The following is a 23,301-nucleotide window of genomic DNA, read 5'->3' as shown; positions in this document are numbered from 1 at the left end:
ACCAGTGACTTAAGTGGGTGTTAGAATTCAGAAGTTTTTCTGTTTTGCTTTTGGCTCAGTTATGTTTTGTCCCATGAGATAAAACAGTGTGGTAGTTTTCACAAACTACTATAAACTTGAGACACCCTTCTTTTTCTTGTCACATCCTAATTCATGGGTACCTGGGTTTCCCATGATGATCCCAGCTCCAGCTGGAGTCACTATTCTCTGTAGCTGTGAGCATGCCAGAAAATGGGGCCACTTCTGGTTCAGCTCCAGAGTAAAGTTTTTACTTGCATATCGGTGGGCTGACTTGACATGTTTGCCCTGTGTTTTCACTTTGGAGAAAGCGAATGTGCAACAGAAATAAATGTGCATCTAGAAATGCTTAAACCGTCTGGAGCTGTCTCTCAAAAAAAGCAGATTCCAAAGTGTTGACAGCAGATGACTGGTATGAGCTACTTTTTCTTAATAGTTGGAAGAAAGGCCTCTTTTCAACAATAACTCCAGGCAGGGAGCAGTTCAGTGGCCAAAATATCCCTGTGTTTGCCAGAAAACCTGGAGCTTTGTTTCTGTTCACCTGCTGTGTAAACACTGCTTGGTTTCTCCTCTTCCATAAACAGTATTTTGTCCTCCTGCTTTATAAAGGCTTCTGTAGTTTCTCCTGCAGACCGTGAAGGCCTTCATGGTCACTTATATTTTGATAACTTATTAAAATAGCAACATGGAATCTAAGGTATTTATATTAATACTGTTGGAACAGAGCAGCTGCTGGAGTGCAGCTAATAATGCTGGCCTCCAGTCACCCTGAATCCATTTTTATTCCAGACTGTCTGGCACTCTGCAAGATACACCCCCCTCAACAGGTCTGCAGAAAGCTTGTCACGCTGTCCTGTGGAAAAGCAGATAAATGATGGTTTGATATTTAAGTCTCTATATTTTAAAAAGCTGTAGTAAGCCCAAGTACACCCAGTTGTTCTTGCTCTACATGTACAAAATGTTGTAAAATACCTTCGGTGGTGTTACTCAGAGAACAGTTTAAAAATCTAGATTATGAGAGTCTTATTTATTCTCAGTGAAGTAAGTGCTATTTTGAGACAGCATATTCTTGAAAAATATTGGCTATTTTTAAAAGATACCTCTAATTAAAAAGGCTAGCCTCCCTACAGACCCTGGTAAGGTGCAGGAGCAAGTCTTTCTGTAAACTTTTACATACAGAGGGAGCAGCTCTATGGCTCAGCTTTGGCTTTGGTGTGATCTCCCATAGTGTCCTTACAGCCAAACTGCTGAGATAAAAGAAAAGTAGCCTTTTTTCCCCATGGTTATATTTTCAATATAGATATGTTATCCTATGACTGTGGTATTTTAATTGTGCACCTGGTAAATTCCTCCTGGAGTAGCAAACTGTCAGAAGAGATATCCAAGGGGAAACAATAGGTCAATTAAGCAGGCACTGAGAGGAATTGATTGTGGTGGTCCTTGAGTGGTTGTTGCCTTTCCCTAGGTTGGTTTTGTGAGGCACATCAGTTCATGGAGTTGAACTGATGTCAACAACTTGCCCCAGCTTGAAATAGTTCTGAATGTGCATTGTACCAGTTGGAGATTATGAAGAAACCACGTGCACACAAAAACCCCTCACCCTAACTTGTGCAAGCAGAATTGCAGAAATGTGCCTGCATTCTGCACAGCTGAACTGAGTCACTGGTACTTGACTTGACCTAAACCAGCTCCTCCTAAACTCTGCCTTTGATTTTGTAAATTGGGGATTGTCTTGGCACCTTTTCTTACGTAGCTTGTAATTTAAGCCTTGTCCTCAAAAAACATGTTACTAATACACTAATAAGACTAATAATGAAAGCTATGTCTCATACAAAAGCTGTAGAAGTGTGTGATTCTGACCAGTTATAAAAATGAAACTATCCAAGAAGTTCAGTTTCAAATTGGAAACAGTATCACAGAGTGAATGAAGCAAACGAAGATGCTGAACTAAAAGTAAAACGTGGAAATAGCTGCTGCACACAAATGGTACTGCAGGAGAAGTAGTTTGTAATCAGAGAATCAGAGTTTCAGTTGTGCTGTTTGTTTAGGTGGCACCTATTCTATGTGGATAGCACAAAAGACGTGACCCTAGTCTCCCCCTGAGATAGAATCACTGCTACTTAATGTAATCCCTTAAACAAGTACCAACAGTGTACCCTACACAAATGCCAGAAAGCTAAATGAACTGATAATTCTGTGTGATTGTGGTGTTTGTAGTGTGTAGTGCACTTTATAAGCCGTGCTCATAGAAAATTTACTGTATAGATTAAATATAAACAATGTCTATAGATGTTAAAGCAACAGGCATAATGTAATTAAAAAACCTTGCAAAACAAATACATAACCCTTGCCATTAACATCTGAAATTTTTCCATGTGAAACTTGATTTTTTTTTCTTCCCATAAAAAACTGCAAGATAATAGATTAGATAAGTTAGGCAGATTTCCCTGGGATGTTCTTGCTAGACAAAAGCTGACAAGAGTATTTGCACAGGAGGAAAACCAGTTCTGGTGGAATTTTGGTGGTCCCATTTCCACATCTCTCTGTGCCACCTTTTTTATGCTGTAAAAGTTGCACTTTATGTGTAATTTTTAGGAAATCTGCAACAACTTAGACCTTTACTGAAATGGGTTATGGAAATTTTGTCCTAGGTGGTATAGTTGGCCATATATAGATTTCCTGGAAAAAACATAGAGTTGGCCTTGTCCCATGGATCTAGCCTGTTGAGATCCCTCTTCAGAGTCTTCCTACTCTCCAGCAGATAACACCACTTGTAGCCAGCTGCCAGCCAGATTTAACCCCATTTACACCCTTCTCTGTGCCCAGCCATCCAGGCAGCTTTTTAACCCAGCAGAGTGTGCCCCCATCCAAGCCAGGAGCAGCCAGTTTCTGCAGGAGAATGTGGTGGGGAACTGTGTCAAAGGTTTTATTAATGTCTTAGATAAGCATCGACAGCCCTTTCCTCACACATTAAGGGGGTTTCCTTGTGGTCGAGGCAAACCAAGTTAGCTGATCTGCCTGTTATAAATCCATGCTGGCTGGTTCTGTTTCCAAAGAAGGGATTGAGTAGATCAGCCTTTTCTTCGTCCTTTGTCACCGCGTTTTACCCCACATCCAGTAAAGGGTGGAGGTTTTCCTTAGCCCTCCTTTGTTGCTAATGTATTTATACAATCATTTTTACTTCATTTATACAATCATTTGTCTTCTTCAGCAGTAGCCAGATTAAGTTTTAGTTGAGTTTTGGGCCTTCCAATTTACTCTCTGCATAATCTCACCACATCCTCGTGCTCCTCCTGAGTTGCCTGCCCCTGCTTCCAAAGATCATAAACTCTCCTTCATTTTCCCTCTCTGCCAAAGCTCTCTGTTCACCCACGTCTTCTTCACCAGCTTCTCTTTTGGCACATGGGGACAGCCTGCTTCTGCATCTTTAAGATTTCCTCCCTGAAAAATGTCCAGCCTTCCTGGACTCCTCTGCCCTGCAGGAATGTCTCACCGGGAACTCAGGTCAACCAGACTTCTAAATAGGCCACAGTGTTGCTGTATCTGTCCAGACTGTCACTGGAGAGCTTTGTAGATAAATGAGAGGTTATAACTGAACTTTTCCTCTTGTCAAATATTATCCTTTTGGGGAATAATTGCATTGTTTTGACCTAGATGTTCTCAGGACTGGAAGCTGGTAAATTTCCTTTGCACAAGAGATCTGTAAAGCAGGATTTGGTCCTTTGTGTTCTGGTGCCTTATTGGCTTTTTGTCTTGGAAAAATCGAATTTTATCTAATTAAAAGCTGACCAGAGCTATTGAAAGTATTTTTTTCTGTAATAAAAATACCTAAAAAATTCAGTAGTACCCAGTTCCATTTTTGTATGTTGATCAAAATTTAATGACCATTATGAAGCCAAATTTTATCAGAACTTCCATGTATGCATTTAATGATGCTCTCAGCTTGTGTTCATGAGTTCTTAAACTCATTGCACTCTCTGAATTTATTTATGCATCTTATTTTTTCCTCAGCCTTTGGAAAGTACCAAGGGACATTTCAGTGAGGAATATGGAAACTGCAGAGTGGGATCCACAGGAGGGCACCTCCTGCACCTGAACCCTGTGATCTGTTCTCTTCTCTTACTGGAGCTCAGTCTTATCCCAGCTGTTTCTTCTCTCTTGCCCTTACTAGAGAAATCAAAACCATAGGCATGCAGTATGGATCCAGCCTCTGGGTTTGGACAAACTTAATTTTTTGTGCTGTCAATAGCTTAACTTGGCATGGGCTTGCTTTCTCTTATGGGACAAATAAGGGAATTTTTTGCCTGGTGGCTGCTCAAGCCAGAATTGCTTCATTCTTGAGGAAAGAAGTTTCTCTCAAGCAGAGAAGCACTCAACCATGAAGTGAAATGTCTGGCAGGAGAGAAGGAGAAAAATCATTAAAGAAACTGTAATCACATAGTAATAAAACTGTCAGTTCTGTCTCTCATGTCAGAATAAATGTTTTGGTGCTCCCTATCAGGCAAATGGTAGAGATGCTATTCACCACCACGGGAAGGAATTTACCTGTTTTTTTTATTTAGTATTAAGCTATCAGGTAGGTTTGAACATTGCTTTAAGTAAAGGAAAAAAAAGATCTCTCTAGGCTCCTGTTTGCAGAGTTTCTGAGAACTAAACAATAGTTCTCATTCTTCAACAGAAACAAACTCTAAAAATGTGTTAACGTAGTGGGACAAGAAAATGTCAAATGCACAGTATTTATGCCAGAAAAATGTATGCTGTGTAATGGCTTAATTTCATCCAACCAACCCTGGTTTGGGGTTTTTTTTTGTGCTTTCTCTTTCTTTGCTTCATTCGTGGCATGTTACCCCCTAAAAATCTGAAAAGTCATCCCCAGCCATTGTTTTCTCCTTGTACATATTGCAAAACTGTAAATGGCTGCAGTAACTACAAGCCAAGGAGTTTATCACCTCCTGCAGTAAATATACTTCCTCCAGTGCTTTAGTTCCTTAAATAGTATAAAAATCCATTCTTGTGATAAAAATTAAAAAAATCTGTGCTGACCCAGGGTTTGGAGCCAGCTGGAGAACTTGCTCAGGCCCAGTTTGAAATACAGATATTTCTTTGTAGGCAGTCAGATGAAAGGGCTGGCTTTCAGAGTTGCTGTGCCCTTTTGCAGCAAGTGATTTCATTGGGATCTTGGAAATGAATTGTAATGGTGGAAGTAAAGTTGAGTTTTTAAAAAACCCGTGCAGTCAAACTGCTTGTGGTGAGCATAGTGCAGGTTTCATTCATTACTGACCTCAGTATGAGTGGATTTCTGTCTCTGGGCTCTTGGCAGTGCAAAGGGCTCCCTTGGACCTGAGAGCTGTTTTTGTGGTAGCTTAAGAGCAGAAACAGCAATGGGAGGAACAAGAATTTATAAATAGCTGATAGCTTGCATGTTCTTTCTCCTTCTTTGCTATGCATCACTTATTTTTGAATTCACAGGTGTGCACGTCTGTATACACATGTCATGTGTTTTCTTTAATTTACATTGATTAACAGCCTTCTCTGTGAAATACAGTAGATTCCTTTCTGGTGGTGACCTTGTAAATACGAGTGATGTTGAGAGGATTATTCATTAAAAGTAGTATTTTTCAGTTTAAAAGTAATATTTTTCATTCTTTTAGATGGCATTTTTCAGTTTAAGATGCCATCTGAGCTTAAGTCCCCTGTTGTTCCAAAGTTTGACAGTCCGGACTTTGCAGAAACAGCAACAGTGGCAAAAGAAGCCACAGAACACTGTTGTGTTGGATGTGGCTGTGAGTCATACAGAAGACACAAATACCCAAAGATTCCTTCTGCCTCTTCATCCCCTCCATCAGCTGCCTCTTCCCTGGCTGATGATCATACTGTCTCTCTGAGAGCTGATGTGATGAGTTTTCCATGAAACCACAAAAAACAGATATGTAAATAAAAGTCAAAGTAGAGTTCAGTGATCTTTAAATAATATATAAATAAATAAAATAAATAAAATAATAAATAATCAAACTGGAAGGACAAGAAGAGCATCTTATACAGTTGCTAGTACTGTGTACTTCTCATCCTTTTTTAAGGGGTAGCAGGACAAACTACAGCAACCAAATAGCCCCAGAGAAGGATAAAACCTGAAAACATTATTTTGGCAAGAAAGCGCTTAATTGCCTCATGTCTCTATTTGCTTTTTGAGTAAAATCCATCCAGAGATATTTAACATCATGTATTTGTCTTCACATCTGCCAGTCAGCATCTTCAAAGCATTGCAATTCCTTGTATCATAGGCTTTCTTGGGCAAAACCTGGTATCTCCTGGGCAAGGTGGCAAGTCTGCTTCAGAAAACCGAGTTGAAATAAGGCAGGGGAGATGCACCTAGGGAAGGGTGGTGGAGCAGAGCCAGCAGGAGGCACAGGGTCACTTCCCTGGTGCAGTGTGTCACACGGAGCGTGCAAACAGAAGCACCATCTGTCAGCTGCTCCTCATGAAGCACTTGTGCAGTGGCCATCCTGTCTCCTCTTCCGTGCTTCCTCCTGAAGTTCAGCTGCTGAATGGTGCTGAAAATGTTTTCAGGCACCAGCATGGGATAAAACGTTTATTTGAGCAAGACTGTATCATGCTGTGAGACTAATCCAAAGTAGATTGATGTCATTCTTGCTGCACTACAGTGTTTTGTCAAGCACTTACTTAAGAGAGCAGATTTTTTTTTTCTCAAGTTAAACGCTTAGTTTATGCAGATTTTTGGTTTTAGCAAATGTGCTGCTCTGCTGTTTAGGAGATCTTTGGTTTGAAGCAACAGTGTGCTATAGAAAAATACGTGTGTGTGAGAATTTCCTTTGAAAATGGGCTTGTTACTCTGTTAGGGAAAAGGCCAATGCTTCTTGAGCATTCCAGATTTCTCCTGCATGCTGTGAGTCATTCTGAATGCTCAGCTAGAGAAGCAGAACTGCCCTGGTAAGGACAGAAGTGTTGGAAATGGAAAAATAACTCGGGCATACTGCAGCAGGAGCTCTGCAAAACACTGCTGATTTGGTGGAGGCAGAGCCTGCAAACAGAATGGCAATGGGAGCCAGGAGGGACTTGGGTCGGGGCCACATCTTTCTCCTACTTCCCTTTTTCCAGTATTTCTTTATAGAGTGTATGTCTTTATGTCTTGATTCCTGCTGGCACCATGCTGGTTTGGTTTTGTTGTTTTTCTTTTTTGAAAGCAAAATATTAATCTGCTCCAATCTGCAGTCTTGGGTTGCGATTTTTTAAATATTTTGAATGATCTGAAGACTTTGATGTGAAGCAATGTGAAGCTGCCTCATGGTGGAACATTTGCATGCACACATGGCACTGACAGCCAAGTTAAACGTGTGTTTCCTCTGGAAATCACCTTCCTCTTTTGTATGCAAATCACTGTCTTGTTAGGTGTCTAAGGCTTTTCATCTGGTTGCTTTTCTCCGACTTCCCCCTGGAAGGTACTCAAGGCAGAAAGCAGAGCTTGAACTTGTTGAAGCTTTGCAACAAACTGATAGTCCATACTCATGGGACTCTCCAGGCTGTAAGGATGGGCCTAATGCTGCACCTGAAGAACCCAGAAATGCAATTGAGCAAGGGGACCAACAGCGATCTGGGGACCCCGTTTGTATCAGATACCCCACAGCTGGAGCTTTTTACAGTACAGATGTGTTCCCTGGGCATCAGGAAACTCAGCAAAGAGACACTCCAGACAGCCTCAGTGCAGTGGTGCAGACAGCTACAAAGCTTGGCAAGGGGGAAGTGTTGCTGTGTGGTGAAGGCAGACAGATGGGTGTGAAAGGAGACAGAATGGGAAGTGAGAGAGCTGCAGTTGCTCTCTTAACGCTTTCTCCACTGGAGTTGGGCACCCAAGTGCATGTTGCACAAACAAAACTATTTTTTTTTAATTTAAAAAAACCCCTCACATACGTATATTGAAGTGTTTCATGTGCACTGATGTTTGCAATAATAGTTCTGGAAATAGTGAAATAAAAACACCACTTGAGGACATTTGCTTTATAAACTGTGGCAGTGTTCTGTATGGTGTTACAGTCTGGTTTCTCTTCATATTAACTTAGCTGTTGTGTGTGGCTTTAGGGTTTACATTTTAGTAGATGGAATAGGTTTCATCTATGAAATGAAGGCACAGGTGTTATAAATAAAACACTTTTGTTTCTATGTTCTCAAAAATCCATCATTAGGAGAGCTCCCTGTAAATGGTAAGAGTTTTGCATCAAAGAATCAGAAAACATCACACTGTACTGAGCCTGCAGTGTGCCTGTTGCTAGTGAGTTGACAGCAAATTCAATGCAGTTTTCATTTACTATCTCATGAATTGGTTTTAGTCTACAGTGCTGTAGGCTAGGTCTCATTAATTTTGTATTTTTGTTTAATTGAGTAGCAAGAACTGTGATTGGCTTGAATATGTTGTGTGCCCTCAGTGGTGCAAGCTCTCAGGACAGTGAAACTCCAGCATGAAGAGTGATCTGCTCATCCAGTGTGCTGGGTGGAGCTTCTTCTGGGTAAAACCAGCTCAGTCTGAGAGAGGGAAATAAAGTCTTATACCAGTATTAATGGTCTGTTACACAGGACAAAAATGCATGTACTTAAAATGCCTTTTAGAGATTCTTATTCCTGGTCTCCCATAAGTCTCAGAAAAAATGTATTCCTATTATTTCCTGGTTTTTCTTGGGCTGTTAATATGAGAATTTGAAATGCACTATGACTTATGTTTTCCTGTTCACATAATCTTTTTTGTTTATGATATTTTGGTGGCCTAATAAGGTATTTCACAGAAGACTTTGGAGTGTGACATCTGTTAAGGGATGCTGCTTGTGGCAGGAATGAAGGAAGATCGCTCTGAACGGGGCTGTTGGACCAAGGCACAATGCTAATGATACATTTGTATATGCAGTGAGTGGGGACATCTGCCCAAGACTGCTAATACCTGCTGCTTGTTCCACCTCAGCAGACAGCTGTGCTGCATCATCTGCTTTCAGCAGCAGTAAGCATCACAGTGTTTCCTGGGAGTGATTCTGTATGTTCTGATGAAATCTGCTTCATCGGCCTTCAGCAGCAGCAAGCATCACAGTGCTTCATGGAGGTGATTCTGTATGTTCTGACGAAATCGCTGTGCACTCTCTCTTTCCCTTCCTGTGATGACACTGTTCTTGCTGGCACACAGCACTGACGAGTTGGTACAGAGCCCAGACTCCGCATCAGCTGGAACAAATACTTATTTTGTGAAACATTTGTTCCCTGTTCTTTCAGGTGGCTCTTTCCTGTCATTTTGTAAGAATTCCTTTGTGAGAAAACTGTAGTGTTTCCACTTGTCTTGACTTCCCAATAATTGTAAATGGTTCTGCTTGTAATGAAGACTCCAGGTCATAACAATGAATACTGGGTAACAAAATTGATGGTTTTCATGTACAGGGATATCTTTAGGGCTGTTTAAGTGAGGGGTCTGACATATTTAGGCATTTGGTTAAAACTACTATGGAAAATAGTGCCGCATGTTGGACTCAATGATTCGTCAAGGGATAAGGACCTTACTTGATGTATTCTGTGTTTAAGATGTGTAAGTTATGTAAGTTGTTTACTTTGGAGATGGGGGCCCCATTGTGCCATAATTGGAGAATATTACTAAGTAGATGTTATCTCCTGTTAACAATGGTGGAGAGTTTGTACCTAATACAATTCCTAGGATGCTGCTCTGAAAATTTATCCCTGGACAGCCATCCCAGCATAATTTCACTGAGGAGTGCTTGCTGATGGGGGTTGAAATGGTACTAGGAGGAGCTGTAGATTCTAAAAATGAAAAAGACCTCTCAGAGAAAAGGTGTGGTCTATCCATGCCAGGTGTGAGCAGACCAAAGGAGAGGGAATAAGCTGTGTCTTCAACACAGCCCCAGAAATGTTGTGAGGGTTACAGGAGTTGTTTTTGTCTTTGGATGTTACTAGAAGTATGCACAGCTAAAATTCTCCACTTCTCTTAAGGTAGTAAAGTTGTAATAAAGGCTTTCAATGCCCATCACAGAGATTTTCTGACATGTCTCTGCTTGTAGCAAGCATATCTTTGGATGGGACTCTCTTTGTGCCTGCTGTGGCTTAGAGCCAGCAGCCTGGCACACTGCAGTCAGTGTTTTCTCTGTATTTCCTCCGTGGGGTGCTATGGGAAAAGGGTCCAGAGCAGGAACTGGGTGTGTGCACCCCACAAACTGAGGGTCCTTGTCTATCCACACCCCCTTTGGCTTCAGCCAAGAGACCTGGCTGGTGAATTCACCTGCCTCACATATGCAACTTCCTACCTCTTCAGTACCCCTTGCTTTTAAGTCTTGATTTTTCCCTGCAGAACAGTGGGATTAGTACATGTGATAAGTACAAAACTCTGCATGGTATCAAATACCCAAGAGATGAAAAAAACTTAAAGCTGTTTTCAAATGCCTCAGTTAATTAAAGTGATCTGTGATGTTGGCTTTTCGGATAATCCCTCCTCAATCTCACTTTAGAAATTAGCTGCTCAGGTGTTTACAGTGAAAAATTCATGTTTAACCCAGTCCAAAAAGAAGAGGCATTAGTCTGTCAAAGTATGGTAGCAGTTTTAATTCCATGTTTGTTGTTACTTTTTTTCTTTAGGGTACCATCTTTCTGCCTGGCAACAGAGTAATTGAGCATCCCTGCAATGAAGAAAGTCCAGGAAAGTTCCTTTTTGAGGTTGTTCCAGGTAGGATATTCTACTCCTTATCAAAAACCTTTGCAGTTTGTCCTCAGTGACAAATGGCCACATCTGTTCTGCCAGAACAGAAGCTGAAGGTGATTAATGATTCAATTAAAAAAAAAGGTTTAATTTGTTAATATGGTGGTTCGTAATTTTTTCATTCACCCCCAGGCAGCATAGGAAAAGGATGTGTATTTAATTTGTCAGTGTAAAGCAGAATTCCTCAGGGCAAGGAAGTGCCACGTCCTGCTCTTGGATCATAACAACCCCATGTGGCACTGTGGGTTTGCCAGCAGAGTGGCTGGAAGACTTCCCTGCAGAAAAGGACCCGGGGTGCTCAACAGCAGCTGGATACAAGCCAGCTGTGCCCAGGTGGCCAAGAAGGCCAGTGGCATCCTGGCCTGGATGAGCAGCAGTGTGGCCAGCAGGAGCAGGGCAGGGATTGTCCCCCTGGACCTGGGGGCACCATCCCCTGAGCGCTGTGTCCTGCTCTGGGCCCCTCACTACAGAAAGTCACAGAGGGGCTGGAGCGAGCCCAGGCAGGGCAGTGGGGCTGGGAAGGGTCTGGAGCCCCGCTCTGAGGGAGGCTGGGGGTGGTTGAGCCTGCAGAAAGGGAAGCTGGGTGGGGACCTTATTGCAGGTAACAAGTGACAGGATGAGAGGAAATGGCCCCAAGTTGCACCAGCAGAGATTCAGATTAGATATTGGGAAAAACTGTTTCACTGAAGGGGTTGTCAAGCATTGGGACTTCCTTGTGGGAGGGAAGTAGCGGAATCAACCTTATCTGGAGGTATTTCACAGATTTACAGATGTGATGCTTAGGGACGTGGTTCAGTGGTGGACGTTGCAGTCTTGAGTTAATAATTGGACTTAGTTTTAAGCATGTTTTCCAAAACGAAAGAATTTTGTTTCCACATCCAGTCAGCCTAGTGTATTTATTCCATATGTTCTGTTAATCCCAGTATTATTTTTCAAATTGCCTCCTATCATGGCTTTTCGGAAGGGCAAATAGATGGTAATGTCTGTTGTTCTGGATTTTCAACTGTCTAAGTATCAGGCACAAATGTAGTTGTGTTCACTGATGTGCCAAGTTATAATAAATTGTAAAAGTGTGAGAAATGGGAAGTAGACTCCAAAGCTTGATTGTGAAAGCCATGGGCAGCAAGGGATTGTTATGCAAAGACAGCCAGTGTGGTATCTCTGAGGTTTAACACTCACCCCAATCTTGAATCAAACAGATTGGGAAAGTTTCTCACTGTCTCTCCTCAAAGTTCCTTTTTTGTATGTTCAAATTATTGAAAGAAACCTATTTATTAATATTGCAAGTCATGAGTGGACTAAAAATCTTGTTTCTGTTGGAAATTAAGAGAATTCTCCGTATGTCCTGATTTATATGACACCTTAATCTGTCTGATAATGCTGACCCTGGGGATGCTCGTCCTTCATGCCCAAGTTAAGAGTGCACTCCATTTCCCAAAATGTTTGTTACACCACCTTTCCGGGGAGTCAAGTAAAAAAGTAATTTGTACTTACTTTTGAGCTGAGTTCAGTATTTACCTGGAGCATCCCTGAGAATCAGGTAGGCTTTTTTGTTTTGCTTGTTTTCAATTCTGACAATGGGGTTTTGAATGTGTTTTAGGATAGCCCAAGTGTATTTATGCCCCACCCCTGCCCCTCCTTGCTAACAAGCATGTGGCTACAGAGACTTCCTACTGAACATCTAATGCCAAGGATTCATGACCAAAAAAAGGGTATTTTTGGAAAATCAGGACATTTCATACCATAGCACTGGTCTTTGGGCAGTGAAATGAAAATGAAGACTCAGACTAGCTGTGGTGGAGGTATCAGTGCAGATGTGAAGTAGAAGTGCCAGCTGTATTTTGTGCAGAGATGAAGTGAGCGTTGTTGCTGTCGTCATGTCACTGCTGCTTCTCAAGGCAAGAATTTGTCATCCTTCTGTAATGGAGCTGTTTGTCATCTGTATCCTCTTAGTGACTCAGTATAAAAGTCAGTTTTATAGGCTGACAACAACACAACTGAGCTCATTGAGTGTAGCACAGAAAAGTGTATTGTAGCTAAGGTTCTGTTTAGCCTTTGTTAGCTTTCATATGGGAAATCAGCTATGTAGCAACAGGATCTATTTGCACATTTTAAAGGATTTTGTCAACTGAACATGGTGTTAAATGTATGGTGCCGAAACTCATGCTGCTCTTGCATTTTTTCCCTGTATTAAAAGTTGAAGCAATTTTAGTTCCTATCCCAAAAGCAAAAGGGACAAGTCCTCTTTTTGTCTCTCGTTGTCTGTGGGCGGCCTGAAAACTGGTGTGCGTGTGTTTGTTTATTGGTAATACATGCAAATTATTTTGGGAATGTACGTGGGAGTAGGTTTATACTAGGAAACTAATACTCTGTATGCAGCCATCTCTGAGGATGAATGGAAAAATGTGTGTGGAGACAAGTATCTTGCAGTTTTGGTGCTGTAATTAAAATACAGATGCCTTCAGTTTGCATTTTGAAAACATTCTGTTCATTCTCTAAGTCATTAGATGATTTAATACTTAAAATTTTTCCTTCTTTAAGAAAAAATTTGGCGAGCTGACAAAGTTAATTTACAGGAGAGAAACCCTCTCCTGTACAGCACAAAGCCCACACCACTCTTCTGTGTGGGAGTTTTTTTGTGCTGGAGTCAGTGACCATGAAATGATTAGTGATGCCTATGCCTGGCCACTCAGAGGAATGTTTCATGGTCAACAAAAATCAGAAGAGGGTTCAAATTAATACCTTTTAGTGGGAAATGTGCACATACAGCCAAGTTGTGTGATTAGCTTTGAGTGATTGCGTTGTATTTGCTAATTGTTCTGAGCTTTATGTAGTGGATAAACCCTCATTCTGTGCATTGGTTGGATTCTAAAGGAAAGCTGAGCTTTTCCTCTTGGTGTGCAGTGTAATGGGGGAGAGCCTCTGTGTTACCAGGGAACTGAAACAGGTGACCTTGCTGTGCCTCGGTGGGTTAATGTCACCCACAGGTGCAGGACAGGGGCACAGCTGTGCTTTACATGCTGGTGCTTTGCAGACAGGATTCCTGCCCCTCACTGGCACCAGGAGCAGCCAAGCACAGAGATGTGGGAAGCTCTGCCTTGTCCCCTGTTTCTCACACAAGTTTTAGAGTCCTCTGGACTCTCCAAGGATTGCTGTCTGAAGGCGTTTGGAGCAAGTGTAGCATGAGAAGCCTGGCAGCAGGGGCCTGTGGCTTTCCCAGGGATGTCTGGAGGCTTGTTGGAGCTCCAAGGACCTGAATCCTCATTTTCTGATGCTCCCGGGAAGCACCAGCAGCTCAGAGTACTCTGGGCCTATGTCGGCAATTGGTCTAGAAGAGATGATGGTTATTGAGTGGACAAAGCAGTGTGCTTCATCATTGACTGGACTTTGATCCTGGAAACTAAGCTGCTCATACTGCTACCCCAGCAGCTGCTGTTACTTGAGTCCTTGAGTGCTAGCTGATGTCCTTCTGTGAGTCTGATAAATCATTTTGCAGCTTGGCCTCAGGTAAGAAGCCAGATCATCACTCCAGTGCTGCCTCACCATTTGGATGTTACCAAATCACGTGAAAAATTAACACAGAGGACAAGGTTATTTTCAGGACCATGTTCACTAGCAGGTGACCTGTTTGCATGCTGTGATCTAAATCATGAGTTCCCTTACAGACACAAAACTCCTAGAGTTCTTTGATGAGTTTTGTAGTTGCATGAATTTTAATACTTATTTAGTACTGTTTAAACTAGAACATAAATTTCCAAATACTGATCTTCAGTACTCTTTGTGGAATCTTTTGCTTGTAAACTTTGTGCATCTGTGTTGTGTTTTTTAATATTGACAAAGTATCATAGTCCAGCATGTGCATCTGTGTAGATCAATTTGCACTTCGGTCTTACTGAGGTACCAAAGTCAGCTCATCCCACTAAAAGCATTCTCTGTGCAGCCCCAAGTTGTGTCTGCAGCTTAAATTTAAGTTTTGTGCTTAGGGATTATTCAGACTGTTAGGAAAACTGTAATAATTCAGCAAAGTCACTTGGAGTCTCTGCTGATGCTTTTTTTTTGGCATTTGTGTGCCTGCTGATTTCTTGTGCTTGTGGATCCTGGGCTATATCACTTCCTATCAGGCAACATGGGATTTTGTCTTGAGTCATGGATGGTGGAGACTGCAGAAGGCAAGAATTACACTTTGTTAAAGGTCAATTTGTCAGGCTCTTAATTAAAACCTCTGTGAGGGAGTGAAATACTAAATTCAAAGAACTTTGAAATAGGGGTTGGTGTTTTTTTTCATTAGTCAGAGGAAGAGTGGCTTCCAGAGGCTTTTTTCTGTTTCTTCATGTATTTGATTGCATGTTGTATGGCAACCTGCAAGAAATGTAATTTAACTGTTTTGGTAGGGAGTGTGAGGTGGGCTTGGGGTTTTTTAAGCGTCCTTTATGTGAAAGATTGGATAATAAAGGATTTTGCTGCTTCTCCTGCAGCAAAGTTTTCATTGCTGAGATGTGCATAGGTGGGTCTGTGCCCCCATGGCTGAGAGCCAGGTGGGCTCTGTGTTGTCTGTGTGTGTCACACTGATCTCCCTGTCAGTGAACAGCCCCTTTAGCCTCCACAAAGGTGCTGGGAGGTTTGAGAAGGTAAGTGACTGCCAGTTTGTTGTGAAGTTACCAAAACCTCCTGAGTTCCCTGTTGCTGTACAGTGTTTAAGCCCTCTAAGACTTTCGCCGTGAGTTCTCAAAACATCTGAAATGAGAAAGCCACACTAGGTGCTAATTTTTGCCATCTGCTGATTCACAGTGATTTTAATTAAGGGTCCATGAAGGCCTGAAAATGTGGATTTGCTAAGTTCACTTGTATTTTTCCCTAAGGAACACAAGACAAAACAGAAATTGCAGATATATTTTTCAGCTAAGAAAGCAATTTTCTTTGAAGTGCTCCTATGTACCTTAGCAAGTTAGATACCAGGTGCTTACTGTAGCTTCAACTTCAATACCCTTCTCCTCTGATATCAGTAGCTTTTAGTCCTGTAAGTCCTATTGACAGCCAGATTTCTGTGGGATGGGTGAGATTGGACTTTACAGTGAGGCACCAAGCAGGGCAGGTGATGAGCTGACACGTTTGACTGTGGCTGATACAATGCAGCATCATGTCTCAGGGATAGAAATGTTGTAGAAGGTTTTGAGCCTGTTGTTTTGAAATAGAACTGTGTGTTTTCTGTAAGGATGTAGCTTGTAAGAAATCAGGGACAAGAGCTCCCTGCCTTGTCTTCTCAGGAGTAATTGCCATGCCCTAAGTGAGGATACACCCACACATGCAGCAAATAGCTTTCCTTGAAGCCTTAGCAGAATACTGGCAGCACAGTGCAATAAGCAAATCCTCTTCTGTTGACTTCAGGGGAAAATTGTTTGTGTATTAAGAGGTTTTTCCTGCCCTGATACGAAAAAAAGGCTTTGCACAGCACATGTGTGCACACACCTGAGCACTGTGGGTGCTTTCTGCCTTTGCTGTCAGGCAGATTCTCTGCATTCCCTTTGCCATCAGCATAGCTAGCCCAATTTATTCCCTTTTCTCCACGATATAAAACCCCAAACCAAGGTGTTAAAGCATTCAGCTGCTCTGACTCCTTGCTGGCGCTGAATTCCTGGCCGCTGGTATGATGCGGGCGGATTTAATTGATGCTGCCAGGAAGATGAATGCCTCCCCCTGTACGGGCTGACAGCCAGCAGTGCCTCTTCATTAGTCGTCAGGAGCACGGCACCTCAAGGGCATTGCTGATAGCGCCGACTGAACTAATTGTACCTCTGATATCTCGTGGAGGGAGCAGACAGGCTGTTTAATCAAATGGGCACCGGCCCCGCTGCACAGATATCTCTGTGTAATCGCCCATTGCGCTGAAGCAGCTCTGAGCGCTGCTCCTTCCCTGTCGAGGATCTCCTGAAAGCGCTGCCATCCTTATTAAGGGTGATACATTTCTCGGAAATGGATCTGGTTGAGAGCCACCTCTCTGCACTTGAACACATTGGCATGCACTGCCTCATTCTCATCCTTTGAAAGGTGATTCAAAACTGATTTTTTATTTTTTTTTAACGTGAGTCTCAGTGGTTCCTGGAGTCAGCGAGCCAGGGAAATGAAGCTGGCTGAAGCCTTGCTGCATGTTTCTCCCAAGGTTAATGGTGAGGGCTCACTGGAAAGGAACGCTTTTCCACCCTGAGCAGCAGCTCTCGTGATGCGGATTTAGTTGATGTGCCCAATTTTGTCTCCTTAGTAGCTTTCAGAAAAACAAAACCCAAACCATCCTCAGTCTTACATCCCTGTGAAATGAGATGGTGGGTCATGCCACTGAGCTGTTGTGCTGCACCATAAAATCTGCTCATTTCTGAACAAGTCAATGCATGTGGTATCCCCTTTTTACCTATGTTTTTGTGCCTTTCTTGTCATGGCTACTGAGCAACAAGGCACCAAGTTTAAGAAACCTTATTCTTGTTCCAGTGCCTCCTTCTGTGACATTGAATCAAGTCTTACCTTTCTGTGCCTATGTGTCCACATGTATTTGAGATGATGCCTGTAGAACAAACCTTGCATATTAATGGGGTCCGTCTGAATTAACGATAACCTATATATGAGGGCTTTGGGGGAGAGAGGCAAGGCTGAGATTGAGACACACATTTCCAGAGTGACATGAGTAGTTTTGCCTCATCTCCTTCATATGGAAGATCCCCTCACAACACTGTATCTTAAAGATTAGGGTCTCATGAGATCCCCTCATGATACTGCATCCAATTAAAGATTGAAATCGGTGTTACTCAGATTTGGGCTACTAAAGGACTACCAGAAAATGTCCTGTTTATTATGCAAGAGGAAATGAAGCACCTTTTCCCGTTCAGAAGATGAAGTTTCTTTTCTGGTAGAACTCAAGCACTGGTATGTAGCAAAGAAGAGCCTGAAATAACTGTTTTACACATCATTTCTTTAAATACAGAAATATTAATTCACAGGGTTTCTTTCAGCCCAGAATTATCTGATAGTAGAAGTTTGGGCCATCTCGTTTTAAAGTGATGGAATTAAATCTAGAATGAAATCTTTTTCTAAAAGAAAAATTAAAGAAGAGTCTTCTCTGAATATCTTCTCTGAGGTATACAGCATGTGCAGAATAAACACATTTCTCCTTGCTCAGATGGCTTGAGTGTGTAACTTTGTATTTAGTGGAACATCACAGATTTTTATATATAAAACCCATTACCTTGAATCCCTTCTATCTTGGTGAATGAGTGCAGACTATAGGCTGAAAGTGTGTTTATATTAGAAGTAATAGTAATGTTGCCTGTTTTCTGAATGTTATTTTCTAGTTACAGTCTATTTTGAAAATAAGTGAGAGAGGCGAATAATTTCTGAAATCTACTGAACAATTGTGTATTTCATTTTCTTTCATCTGAAGTAATTCTGCTTAATCATCTGTTCTCGGTGACATTAATTTCATGTGGCAGAAGACTGTACAGACTATAACAATTCACCCATACTCCATAAAAATATACCATTACTCAAGCATGGTGTATGAAGCTGAAGTTAAAATGTTATTTTTCACTTCTGTCTTTTAATTCAGAAGTGGATTGCTTTTATTGATCGTGCTTAGCCTGTGGTGCATGTGATCTGAGGTGTGTTGAGTTAGCAATATCGATCATTTGTGACCCACTGCTGTCATTCTGGAGGTCATCTGCTGCACAGGAGAATTTGGGGCATAATGGCAGTGGCATCTCTAAAAACTTTAGTGGCAAAAGCAAACTCAGTGGTTGAGTTTGTGATAAACTTCTTCCACCATTGTTGTGTGCACACCAGATTGGCTCCCACTGAGGGTGCAGCTCATAATGAAAATTACATTGAAGGGATATGGCTTATTCCCAGCCTATTTTAAATACTACCAGTTGTAATTGCAGCAACAATGAGATGTCTTTTCTCTGCCTCAGCTCTGCAGCCAGCTCTGGATTTTGATGATCATTAATAATGTTGGAACATGGCTTAAATAGTGCCAGAAATGCAGAGAGAGTTCTCACAAAGCCAGGTGGTCTGTGGGAAGTGAGAAAGGTATCTGGAATGAGAGCTTGTTCTTGGATCATTTCTGGTAGTGATTTGGGGGGCAAATTATAGGTGTGGGGAAGCACAATATTGGCTTTTTCCATTGTTCTGTTAAAAGGTGTGAGAAAATACCTGAACTTTAAATGTGCAGACTCTGTGGGGCTAAAGGTAAATTGCACTCCAGATGTGTGACTGGAATGAGTTGTGAAGCTACAGCAGGTCATCAGTAAGGTCTGTGTCCATTATCCTTGTGTCTGTGGCTGTTTTGTTTGCCAGTGCAAAATCCTGTGCGTTGATGCTTTTGGCATTCTCTGGGGTGGAAGTAAAACTTTGCCTCAAAAGAAGCCAAAATGCCTTTTTCTAAATACACCAGCTGCCTTGGTTGGTTGTTAGGGGTTTTTTAGCTTCATTTTTAAGTCCCTCTAGTGGCGACATCAGAAAGTCCAGTGAAGTAATAAATGTTCTTGTGTCTGAGATAGCCTGTCCAGGGCTTCAGTTTTTACCTGCATTATTGCTTTTTGGAATATCCTTGACATATCATGAGGCACATTTTGCAACTTAGATTCCCAAATAAATCCTGTGAACGAGGAAGAAAGTACTGGGAAAAAGTGAAAAGTCAGAGGCAGTGATAATTCGAGCTTCTTTTAACAAAAGATGTTCCTAAATGCCCATAGTGATATTTTTTGAGTGGATTGGGATGATGATTGTTTCACTCACAGAACTGAGGATCTATTCAGCTTTAGTCAGCATGGTTTTACAAGACAATAATGCTTTCATTGCAATTGTCTGTGTGCACTTTCTGTATTTCAGTTGTTAAAAGACACTCTGTATTCGATTAAGTAATGAAAATAGCATTGTAGGAAGAAGTGAGACAGAAATATGATGGGCGCAAGCTCCAAAGCATAGAAATTCAAGATGCCATCATTTGATGGGGCATTTTCTAGTACAGATGTTTGCCACTCTTTTGTAATAGTAGTAATAATAATAATAAAAACCAACATAAAATTCCCATTACCATTTTCAGCAAGAAAATCTGCAGCTGAAAAATGTAACTCAGTTAAGATGCACATCACCTCTTATGTGATACAGCTGATGGGATTCCACTGTAAATGGCAGGAAAGCCAGAGAGGAAGTGACTTGCCTGAAGCTGTCTGGAAAGCTGGTGGCTGAGTCTGAAGGCAGATCTTACCTCCTTGGTGCACCAAAGACCCATGCCTCTGATGTGGGATGAAAAGGATACAAGTTTGTGAAGTCCTCTTATCTCTGAAAGTAGTGGGAAAATCCAGGTTGCACTTGGATTAAATGATGGTTTAGCCAAGCATCCTCAAAATACGTTATTTCATAGTGCCTAGGTAGTCTGAATAGGAACTGGATTATTTTCCGGAGGTTTGCAGATCTCATGTCAGACAACTCATGTTTCTCAAGTGCTTGGGTGGTGCTGCCTGACTGAACCCTCCACCCTGTGGCAATATGAGGCTCCCAAGTCCTTTGCTCTTTATCCCACCCTTCTGCAGACTCTTTCATCTTCCCCCTTTTCCATTACTGGTGCCTGGGGAACACTGATCCTTACTTAAAGAATCATCTGTCTTCTTTTTCGGCGTTGTATTAAAAGGGTGGGAAAAAATTTTCAAACCCATGGTGACTGCAAGGACCTCACTTGTTTCTTCAGCATGGGTGTCAGATTTAATGCTGAAAAGGCAGAATATCAGCCAGTTTCAGAGTTACATCATGTACTTGGTTAAGCAGCATGTTAAAAGTGAGGTTAGGCTGATTCCTTCCCTTTGATGGGAGAGGAAAACCTTTCTGTGAAATGTGAATGTCTCTTAGGCCAACATTGTCTCATCTCTCCTGGAGTTACAGCTTGTACTGCTACCTCTGGAGGTGGGGATCTCTGCTAATTAAACTCTGTCTCTTATAAATCTGATGGGCATAACTTGTGAAGTCGTGATGTTCTGTGCTGTATTTCAAACCCCTGCTATATCCATAAATTTAGTGAGCTCTTAAGTTTTATTTTCTGGAAGAAATAGCAAGGAGGACCTTGTGATTCATGTGTGTTCATGAAGGGACAGTGTCAAACTGCAAGCCCATGGCTGACTGTCAGGTTTTATGGAGCAGGCCTGCAGTTTAGGTGATGACTAATGAAAGCATGACGTCAGGGAGCATTGTTCCGTGGTATTGCATGGATTCCTGCTGCAGACTGAACATTCTCTGCTGTGGGAGGAGTGGGGCTGCTTGCTCTGGGTTGGAGTGAACCAAACCCCGCAGGCAGCATTCCCTGTGCGGCGTGTCGGGAGCAGCCTGCCCATTGTCCGTGCGCCGTTGGATCTGCTCCGCAAGGGCTCCTTTCAGGGTGACACGGAAACTGTGACAGCTGTGTCACACTCTGCTGTGTGCCAGCATGGAGGAGGAGAACACCCAGGGATGGGGCATTTTTGTGACTTGCCAAGTGCAGCCCTGCAGCCAGGGGATCTGGGGGGAACGTGCCATGTGCTGCCATTTGGCACGGTGGCTGCGGGGGCACAAAGCACATCGTTGTCCTCGACCTTGGCAGAAGGAGCTGGCACTGTGCCTGCTGGGATGCTGCCTTTGGCAAGGGATGGGAGCGACAGGGACATGGTGGTAAAAGGGCAAACATGTCTGTGCCTTGCATGTCACTGTGGTGCAAGTGCTGGGGAGAGGGACACGGTGCCTGGCTCACCATGATGTGTCTCCTCCATTCTGCCGTGGAAGGACTGGCTGCAGGAGCCATGAGCAGGGTCAGCATGGGCTCCCAAACCATGGTGGGATAATGTGTCTGTAAGGAACCATAACTCCAGTCAGGCTCTTAATGTTAGAGTGGTAATAACTGGAGGCTTATACCAGCTGATGGAGAACGAGCTGGCTCTTTGGAGACCTTGCTGGACTTGGATGAAAATCCCCAAACTAGATCAGGTACACCAGGGGCTGGTTTGCTTCAGAAGGACATGACCCCTGCAGCTTCATGCCTTTCAGCTTCTGTGGTGACTTACTAGGTGTGCCCCTCATTTTCTAGGGACAGAGGAGAAAGCAGGGGCTTAAGGAAAAGCTTCAAATAAACTGCCTAAACCACGTGATGTGTCTTTGCTCAGGGAACAAAATACAGCCATTTCAGTGGCACTGATGTAGGAGAGTGTACTTTAGCAACAGGCAAGCCAAACATTAAAATCAAGGTACAAGAGACAATAGTGGCTGGAGCTAAGGAGACCAAATAATGGAACTAAGCAGTGGGCTACTAAAATGGTATATTAAGGGGGAGTGTTTACATCAGAGGAACATGAAATAATTTGTGCCATCCCCTTGTTATGTATTGAGAGTCAGGTTGTAGTAAAGGCTCAAGAACAGCCCCAGTATAAAACCTGTTCCTGCAAGGCACACGTGCATGCCTGTGCTGTCCTTCTGTTTGCAGTATTGAAGAGGAGCAGCTCTGGAACATCAAGAGAGAATTCTGGCAGGGAGGGCAGGCTACAGTTCATTATGGGCCTGGGATGGATAAAAGCACTTTTAGCTTCCATCTGTTCTGGTTTGGATGATGCTGATAGAAGGGTCATAGTTTTGTCAGTGATGGATATCTGAAGTCATTGCCATTTTTAGCTTGTCCAGAACTTTCCCCCTTCTGTTTACTGGACATTTATCTTTCTTTTTGACATATATTGCCAGATAGACTGCAGGTGGTGATAAGCTACAGGTGTTAGATGAAGTGAATCTCCCCGTGCTGCCTCTCCCTCTTTCACTGCTGCATGTGGTACAGAAATGATGGGGAATGGGAATAGTTAGGGATATGTTTTGGTGCCATTCAGATAACTGTAATTTTGCTTTCCTGGAATCATATGCATAATTGCCTTACAGTTTTTGAGATATCATTAAAGTGTGAATGTAGCTTGAAAGTAATAAGGAATGTAGATGTTCAACTATAATGCAATTCAAGAAATGGATTACCTGTGAAATACTTTATTTTCTGCATATGGAAAAACATTTCTCATCTCTTTTTTTTTTTTTTTTTTACATCTGTGCTGCCTTGTGATTAAATAAAGGCATCAAGCTATGCCTGAAATAATTCTCCTTTAAATAAAAATAAAAATCTGTTGTGATTATGGAAAATGGTGCACCATACACGGAGTACCCAATTATATCAGTTAGTAGTTCTTCCTGGAAAGTGGCAAGAGCCCAGCATTCTACTTTGGAAAGTTGTCATTATGATAGGAGTTGGGCCCATGGACAAGCATGTATTTCCTTTAGAGAGGTTTATCCTTCCTGTCTATCTCTAAAGGCAGTCTCTATGGACTGAAGAGTAGTATTTTGCCACAAAATATTGCAAATCCATTTATTGTGGTTCCTTGTTATTAATCCTTGTGAACTTTTGTGGTACCCACCCTGCCTGTATTGAAAATGCTGTAATTGCAATCTTAACTCAAAGTGCATATTTGTGACTCTCATTTAAAAGCTGTGTCAAA

General features: G+C 42.2%; 1 protein-coding gene across 3 annotated transcripts in view; it reads left to right on the top strand.

Annotated features, from left to right (window-relative positions):
* ARHGAP24 (Rho GTPase activating protein 24) overlaps positions 1-23,301 on the top strand; it is a 250,779-nt gene that overhangs the window by 122,535 nt on the left and 104,943 nt on the right. For all 3 annotated transcript variants that reach the window (XM_059470849.1, XM_059470851.1, XM_059470850.1), the window contains exon 3: positions 10,651-10,738. In XM_059470849.1, the coding sequence (XP_059326832.1) occupies positions 10,651-10,738 (88 nt within the window). The remainder of the gene's footprint in view (positions 1-10,650; positions 10,739-23,301) is intronic.

Source organism: Ammospiza nelsoni, chromosome 4 (genome assembly GCF_027579445.1).
Source record: "Ammospiza nelsoni isolate bAmmNel1 chromosome 4, bAmmNel1.pri, whole genome shotgun sequence".
NCBI lineage: Eukaryota > Metazoa > Chordata > Aves > Passeriformes > Passerellidae > Ammospiza > Ammospiza nelsoni.
This window is presented reverse-complemented; position numbering and strand designations above follow the sequence as displayed.